Here is a 14,366-nt window from a genome sequence, read left to right on the forward strand (position 1 = left end):
TTTGAATCTGGTGTTTTCTTACTATGTATTATGTATGTAACTGAAGTTTGTTCATTTTCATTGATATATAGCACTTTATTTCATGAACATACTATGATTTAATTTTCCATTCTACTTTTGATTAACACTTGGTTTCTTTTTTCTTGTTTTGTTTTTTGTTTGTTTGTTTTGAGACACAGTCTTGGAGTGCAGTGGTGTGATCTCTGCTCATTGCAACCTCCACCTCCCGGATTCAAGCAATTCCTGACTCTCAGCCACCCAAGTAGCTGGGACTACAGGCACCCACTGCTACAACTGACTAATTTTGGTGTTCTTAGTAGAAACAGAGTTTTGCCATGGTTGACCAGGCTGGTCTCAACTCCTGACTTCAAGTGATCCGCTTGCTTCAGACTCCCAAAGTGTTGAGATTACAGGTATCAGCCACCCTGCCCGGCCAATCCTTTTTATTTCTGTAAGACTGGTAGTAATGTCTCCATTTTCATTACAGATTTTAGGATTTTGAGTCTTCTCTCTTTTTTTCTTTGCCAATATAGCTAGAAGTTTGTCTGTTTTGGTCAATCTTTTTGAAGAATTTAATTTGGTTTCGCTGAGTTTTTTTTACTATTCTCTAATCTTTATTATCCTCTTCCTTCTGCTAGCTTTAGGTTTTGTTTGCTTGTTGTCTGTAAATTTTTAATGTGTAAAATTGTTGATTAGAAGTCTTTTTTAATGTTATCTTTTAGCACTTTTTTTCCTCTGTGCTCCATACATTTTGGTATTTTGTGGTTTTGTTTGCACTTATCATAAGGTATTTTCTAATTTTCCTTGTTATTTCTTTACTGGCTGATATGCTACTGTTTGTGTCTTGATTTCCACATATTTGTGAATTTTCCAATTTTCCTTTTGCTGTTGACTTCTAGTTTCCTTCACTGTGGTTGGAAAAGATATTCTGTATAAATTCATTCTTATAAAATGTATTAAGCATTTTTTTGGCATAACATAGTCTTTTTTGATATTTTTTCATGCGCATTTGAGAAAAACAAGTGTTCTGTATGTCTGTTACTCCAATTGGTTTACAGTATTGTTCCATTACTCTGTTTCTTTACTGATCTTTTGTTTAGTTGTCCTATCTGTTGTTGAAAGTGGGTTTCTGCAGTTTCTATTATAGAACTAATTATTTCTCTCTTCAATTCTGTCAGTGTTTCATTAATGTGCTTTGGGGCTCTGATGTTTGGTGCATGCATGTTTATAACTGTTATATGTTCTTGGTATATTGACCTTTTTATCATTATGTAGTCTATGTTGTTTGATTTAGTATAGCTACCTCAGCTTTTGGTTTTTATTTACATGGAATATCTTTTTCCATTCCTTCACTTTCAACCTATTTTTTTTCTTTAGATTTCAAGCAAGTCTTTTGTAGACAGCACAGAGTTGAATTATGCCTTTTTTCTTTTTAACATCTACCAGGCCAATATATGCCTTTGGGGGTTTAATTTCTTTAAAGTAATTACTGATAGGCAAGAACTTACTTTTGCCATTTTATTATTTGTTTTTATGCACATTAAAGCTTTCCCCCATCATTCCCTCCACTTATGTTGTCTTTTGTGATTATTTGCTTTTTTGTAGTGACAAATCTTTTTCCTTTCTCACTTTCCTTTGACTATTGTCTATATATCTTTTCTTTGTTGTCACCATGGGGATTGAATATCATATCTCAAAGTTATAACAATCTAATTAGAATTGACATCAATTTCATACAAAACTCTACATGCATACGTCTCTGTTTCCCATCCCTACTTTACATTATTGGTGTGAAAATTATATCTATATGCTGTATATCCACTAACAGATTTATAATTACTTTTTATGCATTTCTTTTAAACCTTACAGAAAATAAAAAGTGGAGCTATGAAAAAAAAACCTGGTTTTAATATATGCCCAACTATTTATCTTTATTGGAGAGTATATGTTCATGTGGCTTGGAGTTAACAAACTCCCTAGCTTTTATCTTGGAATGTCATAATTTCCCCCTCACTTTTGAAGGACACTTTTGCCAGATAATTCATGGTTGATAGTTTTTTCTTTCTGCACTTTATAATTTTTTTTCTTAGTTTTTAAAGAAAAAATATTTGGCTTATGGTTCTACAGGCAATACAAGAAGCATGGTGCCAGCAGCTGCTTCTGGTGAGGCCTCAAGAAGCTTACAATCATGGAGGAAGGCAAGAGGAACTGGTGTGTCACATGGTGAGAGATGGGGGGGAGGCACTAGACTTTTTTTTTGGCTGTCCTTACATTTTTACATTACCAAGTCTTTGATATATATATATATATTTTTTCCAAGTTCTGGGGTATATGTGCAGGATGTGCGGGTTTGTGATGTAGGTAAACTTGTGGTTTGCAGCACAGACCATCCCATCACCTAGGTATTAAGCCCAGCATCTTTTAGCTATTTGTCTTAATGCTCTCCCTCCCCCTGCCCCCAACAGGCCTGAGTATGTGTTGTTTCCCCTAATGTGTCCATGTGTTCTCACTATTCACCTCCCACTTACAAGTGGAAATACACAGTGTTTGGTTTTCTGTTCCTGGATTAGTTTGCTGAAGATAACAGCTTTCAGCTCTATCCATGTCCTTGCAAAGGACATGATCTAGTTCCTTTCTATGGCTGCATAATATTATGGTTGCATGGTTTATATGTACCACATTTTCTTTATTCTGTCTATCCTTGATGGGCCTTTGGGTTGATTCCATGCCTTTGCTATTGTGAATAGTGCTGCAGTAAACATACATGTGCATGTGTATGTGTATGTGTATAAATCATTCATAACCGAATGATTTATATTCCTTTGGGTATATACCCAGTAATGGGACTGCTGGATCAAATGGTATTTCTGCCTCTAGATCTTTGAGGAATTAGCACACTGTCTTCCACAATGGTTGAACTAATTTATATTCCCAGCAACAGTGTAAAAGCATTCCTTTTTCTCTGCAACCTTGCCAGCATCTCTTTTTCATATTCGCCATTCTGATGGGCATGAGATATTATCTCATTGTGGTTTTGATTTGCATTTCTCTAATGATCAGTGATGTTGAGCTTTTTTTCATATGATTGCGGGCCACATGAATGTCTTCTTTTGAGAACTGTCTGTTCATGTCCTTTGCCCACTTTTTAATAGGGTTGTATTTTTCTTGTAAATTTATTTAAGTTCCTTGTAGACTCTGGATATTAGACCTTTGTCAGATGGATAGATGGCAAAATTTTTCTCCCATTTTGTAGGCTGGTTGTTCACTGTGATGATAGTTTCTTTTGCTGTGCAGAAACTCTTTAATTAGAACCCATTTGTCAATTTTTGCTTTTGTTGCAATTGCTTTTGATGTCTACATCATGAAATCTTTGCCTGTGCCTAGGTTCTAAATGGTATTGCCTAGAATTTTCTTCTAGGGTTTTTAGAGTTTGGGGTTTTACATTTAAGTCTTTAGTTCATGTTGAGTTAATTTTTGTATAAGGTATACAGAAGGGATCCAATATCAGTTTTCTGCATACAGCTAGCCAGTTATCCCAGCACCATTAATTAAATATGGAGTCCTTTCTCTGTTGCTTGTTTTTGTCAGGTTTGTCAAAGATCAGATGGTTGTAGGTATGTGGTCTTATTTCTGAGTTCTGTGTTTCATTAGTCTGTATGTCTATTCTTACAACAGTACCATACTGTTTTAGTTACTATAGTATAGTTTGAAGTCAGGTAGCATGATGCCTCCAACTCTGTTCTTTTTGCTTATGATTGTCTTGGCTATTCAGTCTCTTTTTTTGTTCCATAGGAATTTTAAAGTAGTTTTTTCTAATTCTGTGACTAATGCCAATGGTAGTTTAATAAGAATAGCATTGAATCTATAAACTCCTTCGGGCAGTATGGCCATTTTCATGATATTGATTCTTCCTATCCATGAACATGCAATGTTTCTCCAATTGTTTGTGTCCTCTCCGATTTCCCTGAGCAGTGGTTTGTAGTTCTCCTTGAAGAGGTCCCTCACTTCCCTTGTTAGCTGTATTCCTAGGTATTTTATTCTCTTCATAGCAATTGTGAATGGGAGTTCATGATTTGGCTCTTTGCTTGCCTGTCGTTGGTGTACGGGAATGCCAGCAATTTTCGCACATTAATTTTGTATCCTGGGACTTTGCTGAATTTGCTTATTGGCTTAAGAAGCTTTTGGACTAAGATATGGGGTTTTATAAATAAAGGGTCATGTCATCCGCAAACAAAGATAATCTGACTTCCTCTCTTCCTATTTGAATATGCTTTCTTTCTTTCTCTTTCCTGATTGCCCTGGCCATAACTTCCAATGCTGTATGAATAAGATGGTGAGAGAGGGCATCCTTGTCTTGTGCCGGTTTTCAAGGGGAATGCTTTCAACATTTCCCATTTGGTAAAATACTGACTGTCAATTTGTCATATGTGGCTCTGATTATTTTGAGGTATGTTCCTTCAATACATACGTTTGAGAGTTTTTAACATGAAGGGATATTGAATTTTATCAGAAGCCTTTCCTGTGTCTATTGAGATAATTGTGTTTTTTGTCTTTAGTTCTTTTTAGAATGGCATTTATTGATGTCTACATGTTGAAGCAACCTTGCGTCTAGGGATTAAGCCAACTTGATCATGGTGGATAAACTTTTTGATGTACTCCTGGATTTTCCAACTTGGTTCTGTTCTCCCTGTCTCTTTCAGGTACCTCAGTCATGTTTGGTCTTTTTGCATAGTCCCATATTTCTCAGATGTCTTGTTTGTTCCTTTTTATTCTTTTTTCTCTATTCTTGTCTTATTTCAGAAAGATAGTCTTCAAGCTCTGAGGTTCTTTCTTCTGTTTGGTCTGCTCTGCTACTGATACTTATGACTACATTGTGAATTTCTCATGTTGTGTTTTTCAGCCCCATCAGGTCATTATGCTCCTCCTCTAAACTGGCTATTCTGGTTACCAGCTCCTCTATTGTTTTATCATGATTCTTGGCTTCTTTGCATTGGGTTACAATACGCTCCTTTAGCTCAGTGAAGTTTGTTATTACCCACCTTTTGAAGCTTATTTCTGTCAATTCAACCATCTCAGCCTCAGCCCAGTTCTGTGCCCTTGCTGGAGAGGTGCTGTGTTCATGTGGAGGAGAAGAGGCACTCTGACTTTTTGAGTTTTCAGCATCTTTGTTGATTCTTTCTCATCCTTTGATCTTTGAGGTTGCTGACCTATGAATGGAGATTTTGTGGGGTCTTTGTTGTTGATGTTGTTATTACTGCTTTCTGTTTGTCAGGCTACTCTGTGTAGGGCTGCTGAGGGATAGCTCTAGGCCCGTTGCCTGGGTTTTCCCCTTACCTGGAGGTATCACCAGTGAAGTCTCCAAAACAGCAAAGATGACAGCCTGCCCCCTCCTCCAGGAGCTCCATCCCAGATGGGTCCTGACTTGTTGCTGGCTCAGATGCTCCTATAGGACGTGTCTGGAGACCCCTGTTGGGAGGTCTCACCCAGTAAGGAGGGATGGGATCAGGAACCCATTTAATCAGTTTTTTGGTAATCAGCTGTGCTTTGTTGGGGGGAACCCTTCCTTACCCAGACTGCCTGGACAGGCTGAGCCAACTGAACTGCAGAGACTATGACTGCCCCTCCCCAAAGGGGCTCTGTCCCAGGGAGAGATCAGAGATTTGTCTATATAACCCTAGCTGGAATTGCTGAAATTCCTTCAGGGAGGCCCCACCACTAAGGGGGGATGGATCAGGGTCCCACTTAAGCAGTCTGGCCACAAGCTGGCACAGCAGCTGTGCTGTGTTTGGTGGACTTCTCCTCAGCTGGGCTGCCTGGATTCACTGAAGCTAGCAGGCTACAACAGCTGAGTTGACCTAACCACGGAAATGGTGGCCATCCCTCCCCCTGGGAACTCATCTGTCTCAGGAAGTCTCTGGCCTGCTGCGTGGGCCAGCTGGAATTCCAGGCCTGTAAGTCTTAACTTGTGAGGTGCTGTGGAAGTGGGGCCTGCAGAATGATGCTGCTTGGCTGCCAGGAGTCCTAGGGATGGAGTCTGAAAAACTCCTGGGTTTCTGTGTGAGCCTGAGTGACTGCTTTGCTGAGACACTGCACAGCTGTGTATCTTGATTACATTGGCTCACTAGGGGATCTCCTGATCCATGGGTTGCAAAGATCCACAGGAGAAGGGTGGTTTCCTGGGTGGGGTCACACAATCACTTACCACTTCCCTTGGCTGGGGATCAAGGTTCCTTTGGCTCCATGCTGCTCGCAGGTGGGACAGTGCCTACGCAGCTTTTCTTCATTCTCCATGGGTCAAGTGATTGCCTAGTCAGTCCCAATGAGAGAACCTGGATATTTCAGATGAAGGTTCCAAATGCACTCACCATTTTCATTCCTTCTTGTGAGAGCTGTGGACTGTAGCTACTTCTAATCAGCCATCTTGGCCCCTCCCCCTCTTTCTGCACTTTATATAATTCCACTGCCTTCTGTCCTGCAAGATAGCTGCTGAGAAATCAGTTTATAATATTATTGAGAATTTCTTGTACACAATGAGTTGCTTTTCTTGCTGCTTTCAAGATTTCCTCTTTGTTTCTTAAGATTGATTTTAATGTGTCTTAGTGTGGGTCCTTTTGGATTTTTCAACTTGGAGTTTGTTTAGCTTCTTGGATTTGTAGATTCATGTCTTCATCAAATTTGGAAAGATTTTGGCCATTATTTCTGCCAATAATCTTTCAACTCCTTTCTCTCTTCTTCTGAGACTCTCACAATATATATACGCTGGTCCACTTGAAAGCGTCTCACAAATATTTTTGGCTCTGTTTATTTTCTTCATTGTTTTTCTTCTCCTCAGACTCAATAATTTTGATTGGCCTATCTTCAGGTTTGAAGATTCTTTGTGCTGCCTGCAAAATCTGGTGTTGAATCCTGCCAGTAAATTTTTCAATTCAGTTATAGTATTTTCAGCTCCCAAATTTCTGTTTGAGTCCTTTTTATCATTTGTCCTTTGTTTACCTTTAGTTCTATAATCATATTTAAGACAGTTATTTAAAAGTATTTGTCTTTTATATTCGATGCCTATGTTTATTTTCTTCCTTTAAATGGCCCATATAAGGCTTGTGATTTTATTGTTGAAAAATGGGCATTTGAAAAACAGCCATCTCTCCTAGTCTCTGTAGACTGGCCCTGGGATGGGGCAGTCCATCACTGATTAGCTGAGTATACTCTGAGCATAGTAATCAGTCTGAGGTGAAAATGTAAGGTCTTCTCAGATCTTTTATGTGGTTTGTATGGGTCTTCTCCATATACATAGCTGCTTTTGAGTGTCTAGAATGTCAGTTTTATGGCTCCACCCACAATCTCTTTTCCCAGGTGTCTGCAGGTCTGTAGTCCTTGTGCAGATTTCACAAGTAGTAGCTGCCACCTTGTCAAGATCAAAACCATGCCACATGGGGGAGTGGGGCAAGGATGAATGAAGATACCAGGAAATTTCCTATCATTTTAAAGATGGCTTTTTCTTTATTGGCTGTTTGCTTGGTTGCTGTAGAACTTGGGCTGTTTTCCAGAGCACTTATAAGGTTAGTTTAGCCAGGCTCCAGTTGTTTTTTTGATGCTTACATAAAGGAACATGGACTTGGAGCTTCCTACTCTGTCATTTTGCTAATGTCCCTTGACTACACTGGGAGTTCTTGAAGGATTAACGTGTCCCTGGACTTACTTCCTTCCTCCACTCTTCTTTGTACCTAAATCTATTGCTGGTTTAATTTCAGTGCTTACTTTCATACTGAAACTGCCATTCACAGAGTTGCCAGTGACTGCCTCAGTCAGGTTCAGACCTGCACTGTGTGTACAAAATAGGCCAATGCTTATTTTGGATCTTGTTTATTCCGCTGGATGTATTTTGATACCATTAACTTCTTCCTTCTGGAAAACTCTGAATTTTCCTACTCAGTAGGTTCATCTTTTCCCCTCTTCTTTCCATAGTTTAATTAGTGTTGTGTTACCCTGGGTTCTGTCCTGTGCCTTTTCTTAATTTGATCCTTTCCCTCTCTCTGGGTGACATCATCTATGATTCTTAGCCACCACTTGTATACTAATGACTTTCGAATTGATAGGGTTTAGTACAGCTCTTTTTTAAGTTCCAGACCTATGTGTGCAACTACCTAATGAACATCTCTACTTAGATATCTCATACTAAACATGTCCCAGACAATTCCATGTAGCACCAATCCACTCTCTTTTTTTCTGTATTCCTGTCTAGTTGTTAAATTCAGAACCTCCAGCTAAATTTTGACTTCCTTTTTTTTTTTCTCATCCCTGATATCCAGTGGATCATGAAAACCATGTGAATCACACTTAAAGAGGAAATGGATTTCTCTCCATTGGCACTGCTCAATACCTTCATTCTGGTCACTATAATTGCTCACCTAGATTAGGCTTCTCTTTCTGTAGTCCTTTTACTTTACTACAAAGAACATACCGCCCCCGCCCCCTCTGCCTTTTTTTTTCCCCTTTAAGACAGGGTTTTACTCTGTCACCCAGGCTGGAGTAGTGAAAGTGGTATGATCACAGCTCACTGCAGCCTTGACCTCTCAAGTGATCCTTCTGCCTCAGCCTCCTAATTAGCTGAGACTACTGGCATGAGCCATTGTGTCTGGCCAGACAGTAATCTTAAAAGTCTAACTCTGTGCCACTCCTTAAAAATCTTTGTAGTTGCACTTATAGTAAAATCCAAATTCTTTGGGCAGCATCGAAGACCGTTTTATGATCTTGCACCTGCTTTCCAGGCCACATTTCTATCCTGTCACCTCATTCTCTTGCAAATGTTGCGGGCTGTGTTTCCCTTCCGTTCTCCACAGATGCTTATATGGGACACGTTCCCCACCCAAGACAGGTGTCCCATAAATGTATGTTGAATTAAAAGAAGAAAGTTGAATTACTATATGAAGCCAGATTACTGGAGCTAAGAAGGTGGTCTTAGTTTTACTTGGACTAAAATCATCATGGTTTCATAGACTTCAGGAAGGTAGGTAGAAAAAAAAAACATTTGCATAACACTATTCCAAAAGGGATTTTTTTTTTTGTTTTTGTTAGAAAGTATCATTTTCATTCTCACAGGAGTGGAATGTGGAGGTCTGAGGTGCATCTACAGTTTGAAGCACAGTATCAACAATATTACCAGCAGAAAAACATCAATAGGATGGTGAGATGAAGCATTTGCCTATAATTGATAATGCCTCAAGCCTTACTACTCTTTCAAGGGTAACCCTTGGGCTAGTAGCATTGACGTTACCAGAAGTTTTGAGAAATTCAGCATCCAAGTTCTACCTCAGACTTACCATATTAGACTTTGCATCTTTAATTGTAAATATACTGGCCTCAAGGGTTTTAGAAAAAAGGAGGAGGGTGAATTTTTTGAGGAGGAGTGGAGAAAGGGATAAAGACCTGTATATTTTTCTCTCTGTTAGGAAACATAATCACTGCTGCACTATATGTACCCCCCTTGAGTGACCTTGATGACACAGTGCAGAAACATCTCTCATGTGTAGCCGGAACAGTTTACTATTGTAATTTTACAAACTGCCAATAAGCCTTGAGGGCCTGGAAGCAGAGCTGTCTTGAGATGAATGTGAGCTATGAGAAGTGGGCTTTTCCAGGTAAGAGAAAGATGATATTCCCCCAGGCACGGGAGCAATGGGGGCTCATGCCTCTTTGATTGTGAAGCACATACATTATGTCACTGGAATTAAGAAGGGGTTATTAGAGGCTCCAGAAAGGAGTCTCCAGTGAGGCATGTTGATTGGCCAGCAGTGAGCAGTAGCCTTGACTTACCTGGGACTCAAATGGCTTATGAGTTGGAACATGAATTCTATGGCCAAAAACATTTGATTTTCATTAAGATGGCCACAGTGTGTTAATAGAAAATCACAAGTGATTGTTCTCCAAAGAACACACCTGGAGGTGGGCGTGGAAGACGTGAATGTAATAATGTATAGATGGCCAATTGCAAAATGTTTTGACTTGCTAACTGCCTAAAAACATTTAATCACATGGGTTCATAGAATTGCACTGCTGCTCTGGGGTGTCTCAGCTGGCCAACCAACAAAAGCTATGCCTGGCCCATCAGAATGTGAAAGGAGGAGGTGGCGGTGATAGCATTTTACTTCCTACTGTGGCAGGGTCCACACCTTTAGATTCAGCTTTCAAATAACAACGACTCTGGCTCCTCACCTGGCCCCAGCTGGAGAAGGCCCACTCCACACACAGCTGCTGGTTACAGGCCTGGGTGTCCACAGGCCGCTTGGCAAGCTGGGTGCACATGTCATTGGACACAGGGGTGGAGATCCCAGAGGCTTTCAGCTTCTGACAGGTTACTCGGCGGGTCTGGACACCTCCCCCACAGCTCCGGGTACAGGCAGACCATGAGGTAACCATCCACCTGGGGAAAGGAAGAAGTGTCAGGAGAGTTCTAAAGGGTCAGGCCATGGGGAAAAGAGACCCCCCCTCCCACCCCATCCCTGCTCTTGCCACTAATTTGGGGCCAAGGTTCTTTTCACAGTATTTACTTGGAAAGGCATGCTGAGAAAACAAGTCCTCCCAAAGATATCTATGTAAAATACCTAGTGCCTGCGAATGTTATCTTATTTGGCAAGGTTCTTTGCAGACATGATTACGGATTATCTTGGATGATCTGGCTGGGCCCTAAATGCCTGCCATAACAAGTGTTATTACGGAGAAAAGCAGAGGGAGATTACATACAGAGAAGAGGAGGAGACAATGTGGCCATGAAGGCTGAGGTTGGACTTAAGTGGCCACAAGCCAAGGAACACCTGGGGTCACCAGAAGCGGATTCTCTCCTAGAATTTTTGGAGGTGGTGTGACCCTCCTGATACCTTGATCTTGGACTTGCGGCCTTCAAAATCGTAAGAGAATAAATTTGTTTTTTTATAACTGCAGTGTTGGTACCTCCTAAAGGAGATCCAAGCATATGACAGAGGAGGGACAGTTTTTCTAGGGAAATCAGATCCAAATTTGTGCCACCTCCTGACCCAAAAAGTCATCTGGGCCTCACTGAGGTCAAGGTTGTGTCTGGTGGTGCTCAGTGTACTTCCTACCGTACACTTTGGTCAATCCCTCAGAAACATGTCAAGTTCCTCCCATGTCTCTGCAGTAGTCTATAGGTCTTACACCTACCTCTCAGAGGGCTGCATATGTGGTAGGAATAGTTGTTCTCTGAATGTTAGGTTCCCAAATTGAGACTGACAAATGGAATTTTCTCACAAAGCCAGCCTGTAAACCACAAACATCCTTGGTCCATAAGGAACCATGCAGGGCTTCTCGTTGCATGTATGCGCCCTGGGGTAATTCTCAGAAAGGAGGGGACAGCTTGGGGGAATTGCAAGACTTGTTGCTCATGGCATCTAGAACAAAAAAATCCCACTCTTTGGTTTTAGTGATAGAGAAAATTTATCTAACGAAATGGTTAAAACAGCCACCTGGGTCACAGCAGGGTTACCTGGTTCTGTTCAAAGAGACAACCAGGGCGACATTAGTTCACCTGCAAAGAAGGATACTAAGTGTTCAAAATGCCTGGCAGGAAAATGGGTCAAAGGTGAACCTAGGGCTACTTCCTAGCCAAGTGGCACCACATCTGGCTTTCAGGAGAGGCATGTAGCAGGAAAGGGGAGCAAATTCCTCCTAAATCTGGATCTGTGACTCATTTAGTTTTGTGGCAACTTCCCTGCTCTTTTGCCTTGTAGAGGGATGACTGCATGCAGATTTCCAACCCACAGGAGCAGAGCCACTTAGGAAGCAGGCAAGAGGTGTTTAAAAACTCCTGGGGCCATTGAAACCCAAGAAAACAGAGCCATTATTATTTCATTTGCAGAAGTAAATTAAGCTGATTGACTCTGACCATCACCAAATCAAGTCAAAAAGTCCCTGGCACGTCAAAGATCTCTTCTTCAATTTGCACAGCTTGGCAAGGGCACTTTTCCAGCCTCTTATATCCCTGGTGAATGTCAGGCCTGCATTTCAATCAACTTTTATTTCCAAATATACGTTTCAGCAGTTTTTCAGGAGCTGAGGTGGGGGGTTTGAGAAAGGAGAGGGCCAGGCTATGTTACAGTTCAGGAAGGGTATAAAAGGACATTAATCATTCCTGTGGAAACCTTCCCGTCAGCAAGTCAAACTGCTGATATTAATGAGCATGTTTCATATTTCATTGAGTCTCTCCTGGTTTCAGCTGCTCTTTATGACTCAGCTGGCAAAACAGAAAGCAGTTGCCTAAGTACTGTATGAAAGTCCTACAGATAGGGAGTAAAGGGGCATTGAGGGCCGAGCCAAGTCTCCCCCAGGCTCTGAGCACCACACCAGTGCCAACTCCAAGCCCATCTACTATCCATTTAACTACTGCTGAGGCTGGGGTGCACAGTGGAACTCAGCCTCTGGAAGCATCAGCAAGTATGAGGCTACTGTCAGACACAGAGATTAATTCCAATATGAGTGAGATGCAGGCCTTTGTAGAAAAGAAGAAGAAAAGATTTTCTCAACTAAACTGGAGTACTGATTAGCACAGGTATTTAAGGTTAGACTTGGAGGACAGGCCGAGCCCAATAATCGCTGTTTCCTCAGCCCTTCAACTGAAACGACAAGACATTCTTTTCTACAAACAACTCAGTCAGTTGACTGCTGTAGGATGGGGGGTGGTCTTTCGCTTGCAGGCCCTGGGATGCTCTTGCTCCCTGAAGAGACCCCACTGGGCACTTGGGAAGCCTGAATGGCCATTATTGGGGCTATTTTCAGCATGGCGGAAAGGCCTGACAAGCCTATGTCTAGAGGGAAGAACAGCTCCTTGGCTGGCATCTCTCCTTGCACAGTGCTACTTAAGGCCTGGCCATCGACTTTGCTAAAATTGAGGGCCCATTGTAGGTGGGGAGGTCTGAGCCAGCGTCCGCCACACTCACCGAGAAGGGCAGTCTCGACGATTGCATGCGATGGGCTGCACCGCAGGGCGAACCTTCCCTGCGCAGTGGGCAGGGTTGACTTCTGTGCTGTTGAGCAGGCACCTCAAGCGGGGCTGCTGGACCCCCCGGTTACCACAGGAGGCAGAACATGTTGCTAGTCTGTCCACAGACCACCAGTAATCTGTCATGGGAGGAGGAGCAGAGTAGAAAAGAAGATAGCATCATTGCCCACACTCTGAATTCCTTCTGAGCAGGGCAGGGAGAGGGTGGAAGGGGTGGATTTGTGGGCTGAGGGAGAACAGCTATTATGAACGAGGCCCTGATCCTCAAGGGGCACCAGTCTTGAACTATTTGGGCAAGTCACGTGGTCTCTTGGGGCCTTAGCCATGAAATGAATACAGTGACCCTCAACTCACCAAGTTACTGTGGGGACAGGAAATAATGAAAGTAAAGTAGTGCAGTGCCTGGCATACAGAGAGTACTTACTTAATGCCATAGATCATCTTATTTTTAAAGATATTTGCTAACACACTATTTTTTTTTTCTCATTGGTTCACCAGAAAGTGACTTTGTTTTCTACAAAGAGATACAAATATAGCAAAATACTTAGCCATCACATTTAAAAGTGCAGATTTGAGCTGGACTATGCAAATGGTACCAAAAAAACCAGCCTATCCAGGGAGTGCTTATTTACATGAGACAATGACGTCAGTAAGAAAGCTAGTTGAGCTGGGAGCTGGGAGTCACTGATAGGAAAGCTGTTAAAAATAAATACAGGTGGTAAATTTTGAGTGCTTATTTGCAAAGTAGGCCCTGGCTTCTGGTTTTCTGCAGACAATAGTGGCTGGCAAGAAAATGGAACATTTGTTTCCCTGTCTGAAAAGCCAAATGGTCAGGGGGGATATTTAAGAAGAAAACTTATCTGCTTAGAAAAATTTCCCTCCTTTCTCCATCCTCTTGTGCCATACTGGCAGAAAACTCTGTCCCTTCCCACTGAATCCTTCCTTTTGGAATCACACACAGGCCACAGGTAGAACCAGCCTATGGAAAACTCCAAAAAACTCACACAGTTTTCATAAAAAGACCACTTTTCCCTCTTTCCCACTGTTTTGGCCTCATTTACAACCCTTTCTTGGTGCAGTGAAGGCCAGGCTCCGCCCAAAAGCTTTCTGACCCGCCTGTTTTTCAAGAAGGTTCATGCATGAACCACGCGGGCTTCTCAGTCTGTCCTTTGCCAGCGTCAAAGGAAAGGTGCCTGGAAAGCCGTCAGCCTACGACTAAAGCCGAAGACTCTTCAGAATGATCAGCGGGTATTGGCACCAGCCCTGTCTCTCTAGACAGGGGGCAGTAACCAAACAGGTTACCCTGTGTGTGTGTGTGTGTGTGTGTGTGAGATCTGTACTAGTTAAATCAGCATAAAGG

The 14,366-nt window shown here is 41.8% G+C and overlaps 1 protein-coding gene across 1 annotated transcript in view; it reads right to left on the reverse strand.

Moving 5' to 3' along the window:
- Nucleotides 1-14,366, reverse strand: part of ADAMTSL1 (ADAMTS like 1) — a 423,754-nt gene that overhangs the window by 7,262 nt on the left and 402,126 nt on the right. The window contains 2 exon segments of the mRNA XM_032300230.1: nt 10,210-10,417; nt 12,945-13,125. Coding sequence (XP_032156121.1) covers nt 10,210-10,417; nt 12,945-13,125 — 389 coding nt within the window.

Source organism: Sapajus apella, unplaced genomic scaffold, assembly GCF_009761245.1.
Source record: "Sapajus apella isolate SASKATOON/1434 unplaced genomic scaffold, GSC_monkey_1.0 scaffold42, whole genome shotgun sequence".
Classification (NCBI taxonomy): Eukaryota; Metazoa; Chordata; class Mammalia; order Primates; family Cebidae; genus Sapajus; species Sapajus apella.